Here is a 15,661-nt window from a genome sequence, read left to right as displayed (position 1 = left end):
GCCTACTTTAATCTCCATAACTTCACCCATCTCCACCCTGCCTGAGCTCATCTGCTGCTGAAACCCTTATCCAAGATACTATTCACTCTAGACCCGGCTATTCCAATGCTTTTCTGGCTGGTCTCTCATCTTCCACTCTCCAAAAACATGAGCTCGTCCAAAAAATCTGCTACTCATACTCTAACTTGCTACCCACTCACCCATCACCCTTGTGGTCACTGAACAACATATTGTGGGAACCAGTCTCTATTTTAAAAGTTAGTATCCTTGTTTTCAAATATTTCCATGACCCCATATGAGGGAGAAGGGAATAGAGGAAGAAAAGATGAGGAAGTTTGAGAGGAGCAGAAATGCCAGTTTGAAATGTTTGGACCAAATGTCCTGTTTTTGTGCTATGTACCCTATGTAATGAAACTGAGCAATGAACCAGAGTCATCAACATCCAAGTTTCCGTTTGGCTCTGCTGCTTCATTTAGCCGAGCTTCCATTTCCCATTCCATCTTTGTAACCTCCCTCAGTCCTCCAAGATCTCTGTGCTCCTCTAATTCTGCCCTCTTGCACATCTCAGGTTTTAATCCCTCCACTGTTGGCAGCTTTGCCTTCAGCAGCTTAGGGCCCAAATTCTGGAAATTCCTCCCAAGTTAAAAACTAGTTCCACAATAAAAACTTCAACGAAAATCACAGATAATCATTCTGTCACATCTTTCAATTGCGTAACATGGTATAAATCAAAAATATATTGTAATGTCTGCCAGAGTTTCAATATCACAGAAATTTAACCTACCTGCAACTCTTTCATTTCTTTCTCTAATCGAAGCCTGTCTGCAGTTTCTGTCTCTAGAAGTTGAGATGCTGATTCACCAGTGTTTCTCTCGTCTGTTAATTCTGACGTTAGGTCTCCCAGCTGTTATTGAAATCAGACTAATTAATACTTCTGTCCATCCTACATTTTATTTTATAAGTATATATTATTGTAAAAAATATAGATATTAATCTGCAGGTACAGTATCTGTAATCCATTGTTCAAAATGACCATATTTCAAAAATGATTTTAGATCAGAACTGATGTGCAGCAAATTAATAGTGCTTCAATGTGCAGGTCAGGAATGGATGCCAACCTGATTTTTACTATGACTCTCGGGCCTGAACTTGATGGGTGCGGCAGTGGTCCCGTTCACCAGCCAGAAAACCAGTGGAAACCCTGCCACGGCCATTTCCAGAAGCCCTGACAAATTTAAATGGCAAATCCAGCAAAGCGCCACCTACCATTGGGGCTCCCAGGTCTTTGCGTTGGCCATCACTGGGGCTAAAGAGCTGCTGGGTCTCCAGAGACTGCAGCAGGCCCCAGAGGCATTGTTGGCGATCCAGAGGGAAGGTGAGTGGGACAGGCTTGACAGGGCTAGAGTCAGGCACAACTCAGCAAGGGGAGAGGGGGAGTGGCTGTGTGGAGTGCAGGCTTTTAGGGGCCAGTCCTTGCCATCAGCAGTACCCTCTGTGGGCGCAGGTTGCCCGATCATGAGAACCGCACCCCCACACCACCCCCCTCACTATCCTGAGGCCAAAAGCAGCCTACCAGGCTATACCTATTGGCCGGCACATGTGGATTGGGCCCCCCTCACTGCTGGTAGATTGGTCACTTAAGAGCTTCCATTAACCTAGGGATAGGAAGGCCCACCTTGACCTCCCTTGCCCGTCTTAATCATGGGGAGTCAGAAAACCACATTTGCCTTCCTGCCCGGTTTGCGCCTGGATGCAGGTGAGGGGAGTGGAACATTAAATTCTGCCCACCTATACAGACAAGAGATCAGACATGGAAATAGAAAACTCCACAATGTCTGTTAGACAAGTGTGTGTCATATATGCCAATATTAAGTATGGTGTATGTATCTAGTTAGTTAGCTCAATGTGCACACTGTACATGGACCAAACTTCTTTCCTCTGAGGCCTACAACAGCATTTTTACAAAATTCTACGAAATAGCTGTTCTCAAGTCTTCCTATATTGGGTCCAGAAATGCTGCATTTTATGTTGCGTACTGCATTCTCAATTTTTAAAATTATATTCTGCACCATATTTCTTACAGATTATTTGACATATTAATAAGGCGGCTGTATTTACACTTGCAAAATAAAATTCTTTTATTTGCCATCCTCCTACAGCACTAGGTAAGCAAGGAATTAAATAATCTGTACTCAACAGTGGAATCAGCTGGATTCTAAACCAACTGAATGTCATTAATGTAAACCCACGATACTCTTGAAGTTGACTTCCCTATCTGCTCACACTTGATGCAGGTTTTTGCCCCAGAGCAAACTAAACATTACATTTGAAAGGTTGTTAGCATATTAAAATCATTGACTAAATTACGGGTTGCACAAAATTACTTTTTACCCCTTCATTTACGTCTTGTAACATTGATTTACATCATATGGGTCAACTCAAGTTATCTGTATTTTAGCTTTTAACTGCACTTGTTGGAATATTATCAAATTAAAATAAAATGCAGCCTTATAAAGCCACTTGCAGTTGCTGGTCTTAACGGAACAGGATTTCCATTAACATTAGGTCAATTATCACTTTTAATTATTTACTACACTGATTTATTTCATTAATTTTGAAGTGTAATAATGGCTCTCCATTTTGAAATACAGCCATAATATTTGGGGAGGTTGAGCACTTTAATTCCATATATCATTTGCTGCACTGCATCAAATTAACTGTGTTCACAATCCCAAAATAATGATTGTTGCACAGACTGCAATACCAGATGTACAAAAGGTTCACAAGTATCATCTTACCCTGCTTTCTAAGCGATCACTGGTTAGCCGCAGCTCATTGCGCTCCTTTTCAACCCGTTCTATTTTGCTGCGTAGCTGCTGAATCTCCTCCTAATACAGTGAGACACCATGTTTCAGAGTTAGCTCTTATTTAATAAGTGACAAAATGAAATGCAATTTGAACCTCAACTTTCAACAGATGAAGTTATTTTAATGGAAAATTTAGACAACTATTGTTCATTGTGCTAGGGAAGTTAAACAGATTTGAAATTGCGGTAAATTTAGAATGTTTTACATTCTCATCTTCTCAAAATTCAATGGACACCATCTCTTACACAATTTATGTTACAGATACATCTTGATACATGAAAGTTTAATGCAAAACGCGAAATTATTGACAATGTCCAAGTCAATTTGTCAGTTCATTTTTTAAAAGACATCTTGAAGCCTTCACTTCTACACAAAAATATAGTTATAACACTGAAATCCACATAGGCATAAATAAGCTTGTTTTCACTGGCCCATGATTTGTCAGGTTTTTCCACAGTGAACTGGCAGCACTCGGCATCATTACCCCTGAGTCTGACTGTAACTTCAGGATTTAGCACAAGCACAGATTAATATGAAAGTCCTAAATGTGGTCTGTCATTCAATGCTCCGCCATGGGCTCCGCTGTGGCCATCACCCCTTTCCCCACACCCTACCCCTCTACCCTTAGAGCCGGCAATCAGAAAAATCAATTGATTTGGTGAGAATTCCCTCTTTTCCACACCAATATCATGGTTAGAAACCCCATAAAAAACTAAGTCTTGTTCAACGTGGTATAACTGGATTTTTAATGGCAATCTGAGTAATAACGTCTGCTGAACAGATCTGGCTTTTAAAAAGTAGCACTGTTGAATTTTTCCATTAGGCGCAATTATTAAACATTTTAAACTGAATTTAATAATTACATTTTTTCAAAAGATATTTTTCATGCTATTTCAGTTTCTACCTTGACCCCATGTATATTCCCCAAGCTTTATTTTGAAAAACTGGATTTGGAAAGTTTTAAAAAACTGGATTGATTATTATTGTTTTTTTTATTTCTGGTTTGCAGTTTGTGAAAATTCTTCAGTGATTGACTGCTTAGACAGTGGGATGGCATAATTCCTATTGTAGGCATAAGCTTAAAATAGCTGAATGCTAGGAATCCCAATTTAGCAATGCTACCAACAATTGCACGTTATCAGAGATAAAGTTCTTGTCACGAAGATCGCTAGATCTCTGCGAAACTTTCTTCAAGGTTAGCATAAATTGGGGGCCAATAATGGTTTGTTCTTTAAAGCCATTAATACTTTGCCAAAGGTGGCATGTCTCCAACACAAGCAGTGGAAGGATTTGGTGGCGAGATGCCTGTATACATACCAAAAATGGTGAAAACTGAAGTATGTGACAATCTGTATATGCAATCAAAAAATTATAACATTTATATTTAAAAATGTTCAGACAACAGGATTAGATCTCGTGAATGACAGCCTTAATATTATACTTCCCAATAACTGAAACTTTTAATCAAATTTCAAATATTAGTTGAAAAATTGGCACCTGCTTTCATAGGGTACACGTCAATTTTAACAAATATGTTAAAAAAGTATATATTTTCCATACATTTTGAATGTATGGCATAGAGGAAATAATGTCAGTAAAAGAAGAGATCTTAACACTTCACAAAATTCCATTAAAGCCATAACTTTCGCAGTTTCCCAGTGCCTCTGAATCTACCCTGTCAGAAGCTGAGCTACACAGAACACAAAGATTACAAATTTAACCCCCGATGATCAAAATGCCTGCCACTCACTGGCAATATTAAACAGTCAAACTCAAAACAACAAATCCTTGTAATAAGAATGAAAGTGTAGACTTAAAATATTTTTAAAAATTCAGTAACATATATCTACAACTTACCAAACTAAAATGTTATGTCAAATTAACAAACAGTCTAAAACACTTACATCTTTGCCCCGTAATTGCTCTTCTGTCAACTGAACCTCAATTAGTGGGCGAACTGTGGTGAACAGTTTCCACCACGGCCAGTTCTTGACTCCTTTGTTCTTTTGAATGTTTTTCTGGATGCAGCGAATAGCTAGTTCTTGAATCTGAAAGAGAATGCATTAAATTAGCTTTAGTCAAATTGTTCCAATCATATCTGTTGAAGTAAAACACAACCAAGATCATCCTCTATAAAAGGAAAGTAGAAACCTTTCTGCAATTACAATACAAATTGGACTAATTATAGTGTACCATTCCATGCAAAACGGGGTTTAGCAAGCTGGGAATTCCACATTTAAGCTGTACCAAGGTGTTAATCAAGAGTGAAGTTTGGCTGCCACTGATAAACATTAGAACTTAACTTCCAATTTTGGATAAGGGCTAAAGCTAATGGCTTGGACTTGATGGTACAAGGCACAATTTCAATGTCTCAATGTCTGACACAAAACTTGGAAGTATAGTAAATAACAAGGAACTGAATAAGACAGATCACGGACATAAGCTAGAGGAATGCATGCATGTGGCAGGTCAAATTCAATACAAAAAAGTGAGGTAGGAAGAATGAGGAGATTCAATAGAAGATAAATAATAAAATCAGAGTCAGTACAGAACAAGGAGATCACCAGTCGAGTCTATGCCGGCTCTTTAGACCAGCCTGTCCCATTTCTGCCCCCACTCTGTCCCCACAGCCCTGAAAAAGTTTATTTCCTTCAAGTGCTTATCGATTTTCTTTGGAAAGCATTCATTATTTCTGCTACCGCCACCCATGCAGGCAGTGAATTCCCCATTATTATCACTCACTGCATAATGAAGTTTTCCCTCATATTCCCCCCCATCTATCTTTTATCCGAAACCTTAAATCTGTGTTCCCCCTAAGTCACTGCACCATCAGCTGGTGAGAACAGTTTTTCTTGTCCACCTTATTTAGGCCTGGCATAATCTTACACACCTGAATCAGATCTCCCCTCAATCTCCTTTACTCCAAAAAGGACAGCCCCAGCTTCTCCAATCTAATGTGGAGGCTAAATTCCCAATTCCCTGGAATAATTGTGGTAAATCTCCTCTGCACCCTCTCAAGGACTTTCACATCCTTCCTAAGGTGTGATATAATTTTTAAGGGGTGCAAGAACAGTGACATTGGGTAGTGGGGTGGGGAGATGGGAGGGTGCTGTTTGCAAATCTTTGAAGGTGGGAAGATCAGGTTAACAAAGCAGTTAATAAAGCAAATGTAGCCCTGGGCCTTATCAACAGAGGCAGAGAGTACAAAAGCCAGAAAGTTATGCTAAAGCTCTATAAAATACTTGGTCAGTCCCAACTGGAGCATTGCATCCAATTCTTGGCACCACACTTTAGGAAGGATATGAAGCTTTGGCCAGGGTACAGAAGAGATTTACTATAATGACTCCAGGGATAAGGGAATACAGTTACTTGGATAGACAAGAGAATTGAGGTTGTTCTACTTAAGACCAGAGAAGTCTAAAAGGAGATTTGATTGAGCAGTTTAAAATTAAGTGGAAAAAGCTTTTATTTAACATCATGATTCAGATTTGGAATACACTGCCTGGTAGGATGATGGACACAGATTCAATAGTAGCCTTCTAAAGAAAATTGGATGAGTACTTGAAGGAGAAAATGTTGCAGAGATATGGGGAAAGATCAGGGATGTGAGGCTAACTGGATTGCTCTTCGTAATAGCCTGTGCAGACTTAATGGGCCAATAGCCTTGTTATACAATGGAAAATGAATACAAGTATAACTGTTTAGAATGGGCTCTGAATTTGGTTTATGAAACTTTTGAAGACATTATACCTTTCTCTTCTTGAAATACTGTCTTGCAAGGTATCCTCTGCAAGCTGCCTGGAAAAGTGTGATATTCCTTCTGGTCTGTTCATCCCTTTGTTCTTCTAATTTAACCAGAGTCCCTGCTCGGAAAAACACCTGTGGCCAACAAAATAAAAAACAATTAGATAACATTATATCCAACACACAGTCACAAGACTTGTATTCTTTTACTAACTGATAGGGTCAGAATTGTAATGCTCACCATGTTGAATTTCAATTCGATTCAATTCAGGTGTACCCCTTATATCTTTTTAGCCAATAGCAAAAGTTTGCAATTCTAATTCCTGGTTTCCTGCAGTCCTGATATTCAAACAAGATTTGATATCCTAGACTTTCAAATTACAAGTGATTTCATTTATATACTACATAATTCAAGCTAAAATATAAAATTGCTTGATTCAAAGATTCACATATGTAATATTAAAAAGTAGTTTGTGTTATGACCGATGTAGTTGGTAAAGCGGAGTTATTTAAAAATCCCAGAGGGAAACTTTAAGCAACTGTCCTAATCAATAAATTTAACTGTTATGTTTGAGCTGCGACTCTAAACTCAGGAATCAGACCACTAGTTCGAGGTTTTAACATTAAACTAAATGAATCATTTTATTAATTTACACAGGTTAAAATATATGTACACATGGCTACAAATTACTATGATCATAACTTTTAACAAATCCCCAAACTAATCTCCATTAAAGCAACAACAACCCATAGACTTAACCAAAACACCAGGCAAAGCATTTTCACATTTTCAACTTACGGATTCAAAATAAGGTTCTTTCCACTGTGGAGCCAGTTGGAGGCTTATAGCTGCCTCTTGATCTTATGTTGTCTCTGCCTGCACACCGGAAACTATTGAAGTTATACCTACCAGCCCCATTGAATGTTAATTCTCATTCTATCAACAACCTTTTTGAACTTCACCTTTTAACAATGAAACCCCTTTCATAGTACCAATTTTATTAGTAATATAAACATATGGCTTGATAGGCGTCAAGTTTTCACCCCACTTATTGAATGCTTTATTCAAAAAAATGCAAATACATGCTATCTCGCTGTTTACATCTCAAACTAGTGCATCAAACCACCCAGACTAGTTGGCTTTAATCCAGTTAAGACATACCCATAGGGCTGAATTTTGCCGTCGGTGAGCAGGGGGGCGGGGCCTACTCGCCAACGTACAAAATGATGTGGGATGACGTCGGGGGGAACCGCGTCCCATTTAAATTTTCAGGAAGGTGGGGACGCAGCAAAATCAGCTGTGCACCCGCCGACCTGTCAATGGCCAATTGAGGCTATTGACAGGATCATTAAAACAATTAAAGGACCTGCCCGTCCAACCTTAAGTTTGCGGGTAGGCCAGGAGCCCTGGCGGGCAACAGAAAAAAACATGAACCCTCATCCACCGGAGAGATGAGGTTTCATGTCAGGTTTAAAAAAGTGTAATAAAGTTTTTATGAAATTTATTAACATGTCCCATCTCAGGTGACATTGTTACGAGGGGGGCATGTTAAGGATTTTTTTTTTCTATTTTTAATGTTTGTACAATTTTCAGCGATCTCCCTGAGGCAGCAGTTAGCCTCAGGTAAATATGCGTTCTTTCGTGCGCATGCGCGTAAGAGCGCACTCTCGCATTTGGGGAATCCCCCCCGCCCACACAGGGAAGCATAGCGCTTCCTGCCGGGTGGACCTTAATTGGCCCGCCCACTTAAAATGGCAGCGGAGCCCGCTTCTCCGGCGGGGATCGGCTCCCCGCCCGCCGGAGATTGGGTCAGGCCTGCCTGCCCAGTAGGCAGAAAATTCTGCCCATAGACTAACCTCCATTTTACAAGAAAAATGTTTTCCAAAATATTATATACATTAATAGCTTCATGACATTTGCTTTAGTACAAGGCAATTTAATATACTGAAACTCATATTAGAAAAAATTCCAATGTCCCTTTGTTTACTATACAAAGAAATGAATAATATTCCAGCTCAAACAAAATTATTCTGCTCTCTAATAGTAAACATTTGGCATCAGTCTTTTGTTTACCTTAATAATCAATTGAAACCAACACTTCCTGTAATAAGTGTCAAGTATCAGTCTGCTTACGAATCAATTATTTTAACTGTACTTTTAAAAGGCATTGATTCCAATTCACCCGCTTGAAACCAAATGCAAGACTATATGCATCGAAGCCAAGGAGACAGGAAGGACTTTGGATTTAGAGGCAGTAAAATGGGTTACCACTTCAGAAACATGATCAAATTACAGCACACAGTCACCTGCACCATCTCTCCCTTTGAACGGAGGGCATTTGCAAATTATTTCTCAAAAGGCAGTTCCAATACTTGGAGGCGATTTAAGGGTTAGGTGTTCCAGATTGTTCGTCCATCTGTGGCATTGTGCCTTATTTATAGCTGGGCCAAGCATGAACATGAATCATTACCGAGGAAGAACCCAGCTGACTTTGTCAATGATAAACGAATGGTGGTATATGGGCCAGAATTTTGACGTCGGCGTGCAAGGGCAGGTCCGACACACTGATGCATAAAATGATGCGGTGACGTCGGGCATGCATCTTGAAGTCACTGCGCATCTTTTAGATCTTTTGTTCGGCGGGCATGTGCCCGTCGAATTGTCAAAAGCCCATTAGGCCATTAAAAACCAATTAAAGAACTCATCAACACTGCCTGTCCAACCCAAGCGGCCTTTGCATTTTTCAGAAAACCTCATCCACGTATGGGATGAGGTTTCCTGAAGGTTTTATTAAATAAATAAATAATTTTTGCATGATTCATAAACATGTCCCAGCCCATGTGATAATGTCACGGTGTGTAAATAATTTTTATCTTTCTTTTTAAAAAATTCTTAATGTGTACTTAATCACCGAGGCAGCTCTGTGCCTCAGGGAGATTTCAGGCCCCGACTCTCCCTCCTGCCCCTGCCCGCACAGGTGGTGCTGAGCGCTACTGGCCACGCGTCAGTAAAACGGCGGCGCGCAGTCGATCACAGGCGACGATCGGCTCTGCGTCTGCTCCCGACCAGCCTCCCAACATACAGAAAATTCTCCCCGAGGAGGGGACAATTTCTAATAATGTACCAAGGATACTGCTGCCCAATTGCTCACTTTCACTGAAAAAATTGTGTCTCTGTTCAAAAATAAAGCATAATCCTTTTTTGTAAAACACAATCACATTTAATTCAGGCTCACACATCTAAAAATAGACAAATTCAGTATGACCCTCGAGGATCACTCAATGAAATAAATTTAAGTTAGCAATTGCTTGTAAATCTTCTGAACTTGCCTAATTTGGGACAAGATCAGTCGAGACTACTTAACTGGCCAACTCCGAATACAGTGAAACCCATGTGAGATGAACAGGTTCCACCATAATACAGTAAATAACCATAATAGATGCTTTATTTGTGAAACAATTTTTCCATGTAAACCTTTAAACTTGAGAGCCTTTTCATATACAAATAGAATATCGTCTTCTACTGCCAAATGCTTCCCAATTACATCGATACCCCACTTTAAGTCGTCCTGAATTGCATGGTTTCGTTATTACGTAGTTAAAAATTATTTGGTTTCTATATGGTTTGCGGCCCGCTTTTCCTGTTATAGGGTAGTTGGCCAAAATTACTGATACCTGTCCTTACTGTGAACATAATTACGAAAGATCCTAGGGCAGAATTTTACACCTTGTGGGCAGGCGCACACTTGACCCGACCGGGCGCGAGAGGATGTCAGGCGAGCATCCCGATGTCATCCTGCACTCAGGCAATATTTCACTTGGCGAGTGCACGCAAAAGTTGGAAGTGCACCCACTGACAATTGAGAGCGCAATTCAGCCCATTAATGGTGCAACTGTCTCTGACTTTTCATGGCCCGTCCAACCTTATGGTTGGCGGATGGGCGGATTGGGCAGAGCCAGGCATTTTTCATGAAACCTCATCCAAGGGCTGGATGAGGTTTCCGTTATTAGATAAAATAAAACTCTTTGGACAGCATCTTTATCATCTATATGTTTGGGTGCCTGATTGTGATGCTTGGGCATTTTTTTCTGATTTTCAAAACTTTATTTCGTGGTTTTCAGGTCTGCAGCTCCCTGCGGCAGCTCTCTGCCTTCATGGAGCTTTCTCTCAGTGCCTGCCCGCCCTCCTCTCCGGCAGCGCTGAGCTTTTCAGCGTGTGCTTCATGCTGACTGGTTGTTAATTGGCCACCCAGCGTGAAATCGCGGTCAGGGGCCAATCATGGTCGGTGGTCCATTTCCCGGCTGATGCCGGGCCACCGATCGTGCCCACCTGCCGAGCTGAAAATTCACTCCCTAAACGTGACATTGAATGCTAGAGTAGGTCTTTGATCGATTCTGCAACGTGCGCAACATTCTGCACATGTCCAGTACTAGAGAAGGCACACAATCACAGTGGCAACTGTATGTCCAATGGCCAAGAAGGTGCACAACTGGCAAGATTCTGCACATGTCCAAAGAGAGTTCAAGAAGGTCTTTGATACTTTTTAAGAAACACAAGACTTCTAAGTGATAATGTTCAGAGATCTTGCGTGTACTCGTACAAGGAAAACAAAAGTTAGCATGCAGGTGCAGCAAACAATTGGGAAGGCAAATGGCATGTTGGCCTTTTTAGCAAGGAGGTTAGAGTACAAGAATAAGGAATCGCTGCACAATCTAAGAAAGCTTTGGTGAGACCACACCTGGAATACTGTGTACAGTTTTGGTCTCCATTGCTAAGGAAGGATATACTTGCACTGGAGGTGGTTCTGCAAAGGTTCATTAGATTTCTTCCTGGGATAAAAGCGTTGCCCCATGATGGAAGGCTGAGTAAATTGAGCCATATTCTCTGGAGTTTAGATGAATAAGAGGTGATCTTATTGAAACAAACAAAATTCTGAAAATACTTGACAGGGTAGACAGTGATTGTTTCCCTTGGCTGAGGAATCTAGAAGACAAGGCACAGTCACAGAATAAGGGATCAATCACTTAGGACTGAAAAGAGAAATTTCTTTACTTAAAGAAAGGGTTGTGGATACTCCATCGTTGAGTACATTTAAGGCTGAGGTGGGCAGATTTTGGGTCCTGCAAGGAACCAAGAGATATCGGAAGCAGGCAAGAAAGTGGAATTGAGGCAGACCAGTCAGGACCATATAGAATGGTGCAACAAGCTAGGGGTGCCATACTTGCTCTTATTTCTTATGTTTTAATATAGATCAAATGCAGAACAACTGAGTTGAAGTACAGATCAACCATCTAACGGAATAGTAGAACACCTTTGGGGAGGCCAAATAGTCTTCTCCTGTTGTTATGATCCCATGATACTATATTGATGTCCAAAGTTATAACACAAATATACTTTCCAGAATAGATTTGCTTGCATTTGTGAAAAAAGTATATGCTTTACGGCAACATTTACTTATTAAATGAATGGTCTTTTCCATCACTAAACAGAAAATAAAATCTGTTCATTCAACCAGTTTTAACTGGTTTAACCGATTTAATCTATTGATCTTGTTCACTTTTGTCATTCTGAAGATGTATCGAATCATCTGAACAGTATTATACCATGCCTTTACTAGCTAATATTTGGTTTTGTAATCTCAAAGACCATTCAATTAAAGTTATGCAATTTATGCAACAAAATGAAATTTGAGGCTCATTGAAAGTAACTAAAGAACATCAAACAATTCAACTATTTGGTTTCAAAAGATTTCAGACTACATTGTTAAAATTCAAAGACAACAGAATATAGCAATGAAATCTGAAGAAACATTACCATCATGCCACCATTTCTACACCTATTAGAATTTCTGGATAGAAGGATCTACCATCTGTAACAAAATCCAATTAACATGTTCTCCAGTCTGCATCATCATAATACGCAGTGCTCAATAACATTCTATGGCTTTATGCAGTGTTGTTGCCTTTCCTCCTTAAATACTTATGCATTTAAAATTAGGTGAGTGGGATTGCTAGTTAAATAGCACTATTGTTGTCAGCAGGATTTAAAATGTCAAAAATCATAGCATTCTAAAAAATAAAGAATGCAATTGTTTTCCACCAAGTGCAATATTTTAAGCCCCGCAGCAAATATTACTCTTAAAAAGATAGAAGCATCAACCATGGCTAGAGACATGAATTCAACATTAAAATACTGGATGTATTTAGTTAGCCCACCAAAAAGATACCAAGATTTTTTTTTAAGGATCAGATGCTTAATCAGAAACAAGGGGGATTTATGTTATATTCACACTGGCCTATAAAACTTGTACTACATATAGGTTTGATAACTGAGTCTCTGAGACTTCTATACTTAATGGGTGTTATTTACCAGACACAGGCAGAAATTGTAAGTTTTTGGGTAATTGAGATATAGTTCAAAATATTTTTTATATATCATTCAGAATATATAACCATATAATTAAATTCCTCAAAATGGTTGTCAGTAATTGGAACAACTTGCATTCAACTCATTTGAATATTTCATAGCAGGAATCCCCAATTTACTGCAACAAAATTGCTAATTTAAATGGCTTCAAAAGATATTAAAATTTCTTCAACCACAAGTCGATAAGATTGTGTCACTTTTTACACTCCATATCTTGGATTCTACTAAAGTATTTATTTTGATTCAGCAGAACGGTTTTTGGTAGCAGTGCTTATAAATAAAGAAATCTATAACTGAAAAATATAATAACTTGCAAAATGTATGGATGTAATACAAAGTGTAACAGCATTACTAAACCTGGGTAGATTTCTATTCCCCCTCTCTTCCAGCCAGCAAAGAACGGCCTCTCGTCTCCTGATAGTAACAATGGGAGGCCCTGCCCATTTTGATGGCTGCACCTCACTAACATAGGGCTCATGGGCTGTGGGTGGAAAATAAGCATTCCAGCCAGCACATTGGCTCTGAGTCACTACAATGTCATCTTTACCGGCTGGCCTCCAGGCCAAAAGGTAGGTGGGTCTGAGGGGAGCACAGAGCTGCAATGGCCCAGGTTGTTTTCTTTTTTCGAAGCATGGGAGAGCATTTAAATATATTTAAACTTATCTACTAGGCTCCTCTTCAGCTGGACAGTCAGCTGTTTCTGGGTGGAGACGTGCACAGTTTTGCTCAGCCCAACACGGCCCTAAAATGGTAATCAGTATTCTATGTGCATTATATGACCCCAATTTGAATGTTAAAAAGGATTCAGGTGGGTGCATTAGACGGCCAGTGGCAGGGCCGAAGGAAAGGAAGGTCAACTAAAAAGTCAGTGAGAATGAGACAGTTAATTCATTCCCCACTATTCTTGAGTACTATCATTCATTTCAGCCAAGTGTGAGGCTTCACCATTTCCTATATTATGTCTGGAATTTTATCAAACATGCTACAAAGTCCCAGTAATTGTATTATAATAAATGAAGAGTTTTGTGATGAAAACACCAGTCATATATTTCTGGGGTCAGAAGTACTTATTAGTTACACTGTGTCAAAAAAAGTACTTGTAATATATAGAATACTTGGTAAAAGTAGAGTTGATCACCCTCTGAAGCCCTTCGTTACTGAGTCTTGCGCCAGTGTAATAATCCACTTAAGTTCCATTTTAATTGAACAACAAAATCTAAAATCCTCTCTTGGTACACATTATCTATACATGGACGCAATGACTCCCAGAGAGCTGATTTTCATGAAAGTATAAAATAGCATTCTTATTCCAAATTAGGCAACACTATTTAACAAATCATCAGCAGAATGCAAGTCCATGAAGAGTAAGAAAAAAAGAGCACTTGTCGCACTCTCAGAGCATGTAAGAGTTTTACAATGTTGGATTATTTTTGAAGGGCATCATTGGTTATGTAGGCAAATACAACAACCAATTTCTTTACAAGTCCCACAAACAGGAAATGGGTGAATGAAGGAATGTGTATGTCAAATATTTCAGCTTGGTATACAAAGCTTGTTAGTCATAAGATGATGAGTGCAGAACAATTTGCATCCTATTTCTTGCTTCATGGAATTTGCACTACTGTACAAATAACTAAACACAAATAAAATAATACATACACTTGCACATAGACACTTAAATTGTGTCACCTGCAAAATAATGTGGTAAATATCAGCAATATTTTAAATAATACTTTCTTAATACTATAACAACGAGTTTTTAAAAAATGCTCACTTTAAAAGTATTCAAGCTACAATGGCTCAAGAACTGATAAATTAACTTCTACACATTCTAAACAGCCACAATATAATTTTGAACAATGCTGTTTAATGTTGAGCTATCACCTATGTTAGCTATATAACAAAGTGATTACCACAACTGTACAATCTCTTTCAATGTTTCCTAGTGCATTATTTCAAGGTTAAAATTTATTAGAATCATTCTAAATATTCCCAGAAAAGTCCAATAAGTAACATCTTAAAAGTACTATTGATGTAAGTTTCTGTAAAATAATTCCTTTTATAGTAAGCTATTCAGTTCTATTAATATGTATTTAAAAATTGTGACCTGGTCATTACATTTTAGAAAGATTGAAGTACAAAACATATCTAAAAAAATACTCCAGCTAATTCCATTTTATATTGATGTGCCTACAAATAATTCAAAGAAATTGATATAGCAGAAATATTGAAAAATTTCTGAATACTGAAATTGCAGATCAAATATTTTCAGTGTAGTTTTGTGACTTGTATTACATCTGATTCATGTTTGTGCTTCAACAATCATGAACATGCAATTAGTTGCTTGAATATATGAATCTGTAGAAGAAAGTTCAGTTTTGTAGATAACGTAACAAATTTAGAGAGATACGATTGGATCTTCTCATGCTTGCATCTTTCAACAATAGTGTTCCACAATAATTTTCTTGCTCAACAAAAGAATCTTTGGACATGTTTTTAAAAAGCTTTGCTGAAATTGTGTACATAAAGACTAAAGCAACTGAATTGCCTTAAAAAAGGTTTCTTTTTGAAAAAAAGAAAAAGGAGCCTGATTTGCATTCATTTTCACAGACACCCTATTTGA

General features: G+C 38.8%; 1 protein-coding gene across 16 annotated transcripts in view; it reads right to left on the bottom strand.

The window, feature by feature from the left end:
* myo18ab (myosin XVIIIAb) overlaps nt 1-15,661 on the bottom strand; it is a 272,295-nt gene that overhangs the window by 76,781 nt on the left and 179,853 nt on the right. For all 16 annotated transcript variants that reach the window (XM_041198064.1, XM_041198065.1, XM_041198052.1 and 13 more), the window contains 4 exons: nt 6,618-6,746; nt 4,772-4,915; nt 2,799-2,888; nt 785-904 (listed from right to left, as the gene is read on the bottom strand). In XM_041198064.1, the coding sequence (XP_041053998.1) occupies nt 785-904; nt 2,799-2,888; nt 4,772-4,915; nt 6,618-6,746 (483 nt within the window). The remainder of the gene's footprint in view (nt 1-784; nt 905-2,798; nt 2,889-4,771; nt 4,916-6,617; nt 6,747-15,661) is intronic.

Source organism: Carcharodon carcharias, chromosome 10 (assembly GCF_017639515.1).
Source record: "Carcharodon carcharias isolate sCarCar2 chromosome 10, sCarCar2.pri, whole genome shotgun sequence".
NCBI classification, from domain to species: Eukaryota; Metazoa; Chordata; class Chondrichthyes; order Lamniformes; family Lamnidae; genus Carcharodon; species Carcharodon carcharias.
Note: the sequence above shows the minus strand (reverse complement) of the source record. Positions and strands in the feature narration are given on the sequence as shown.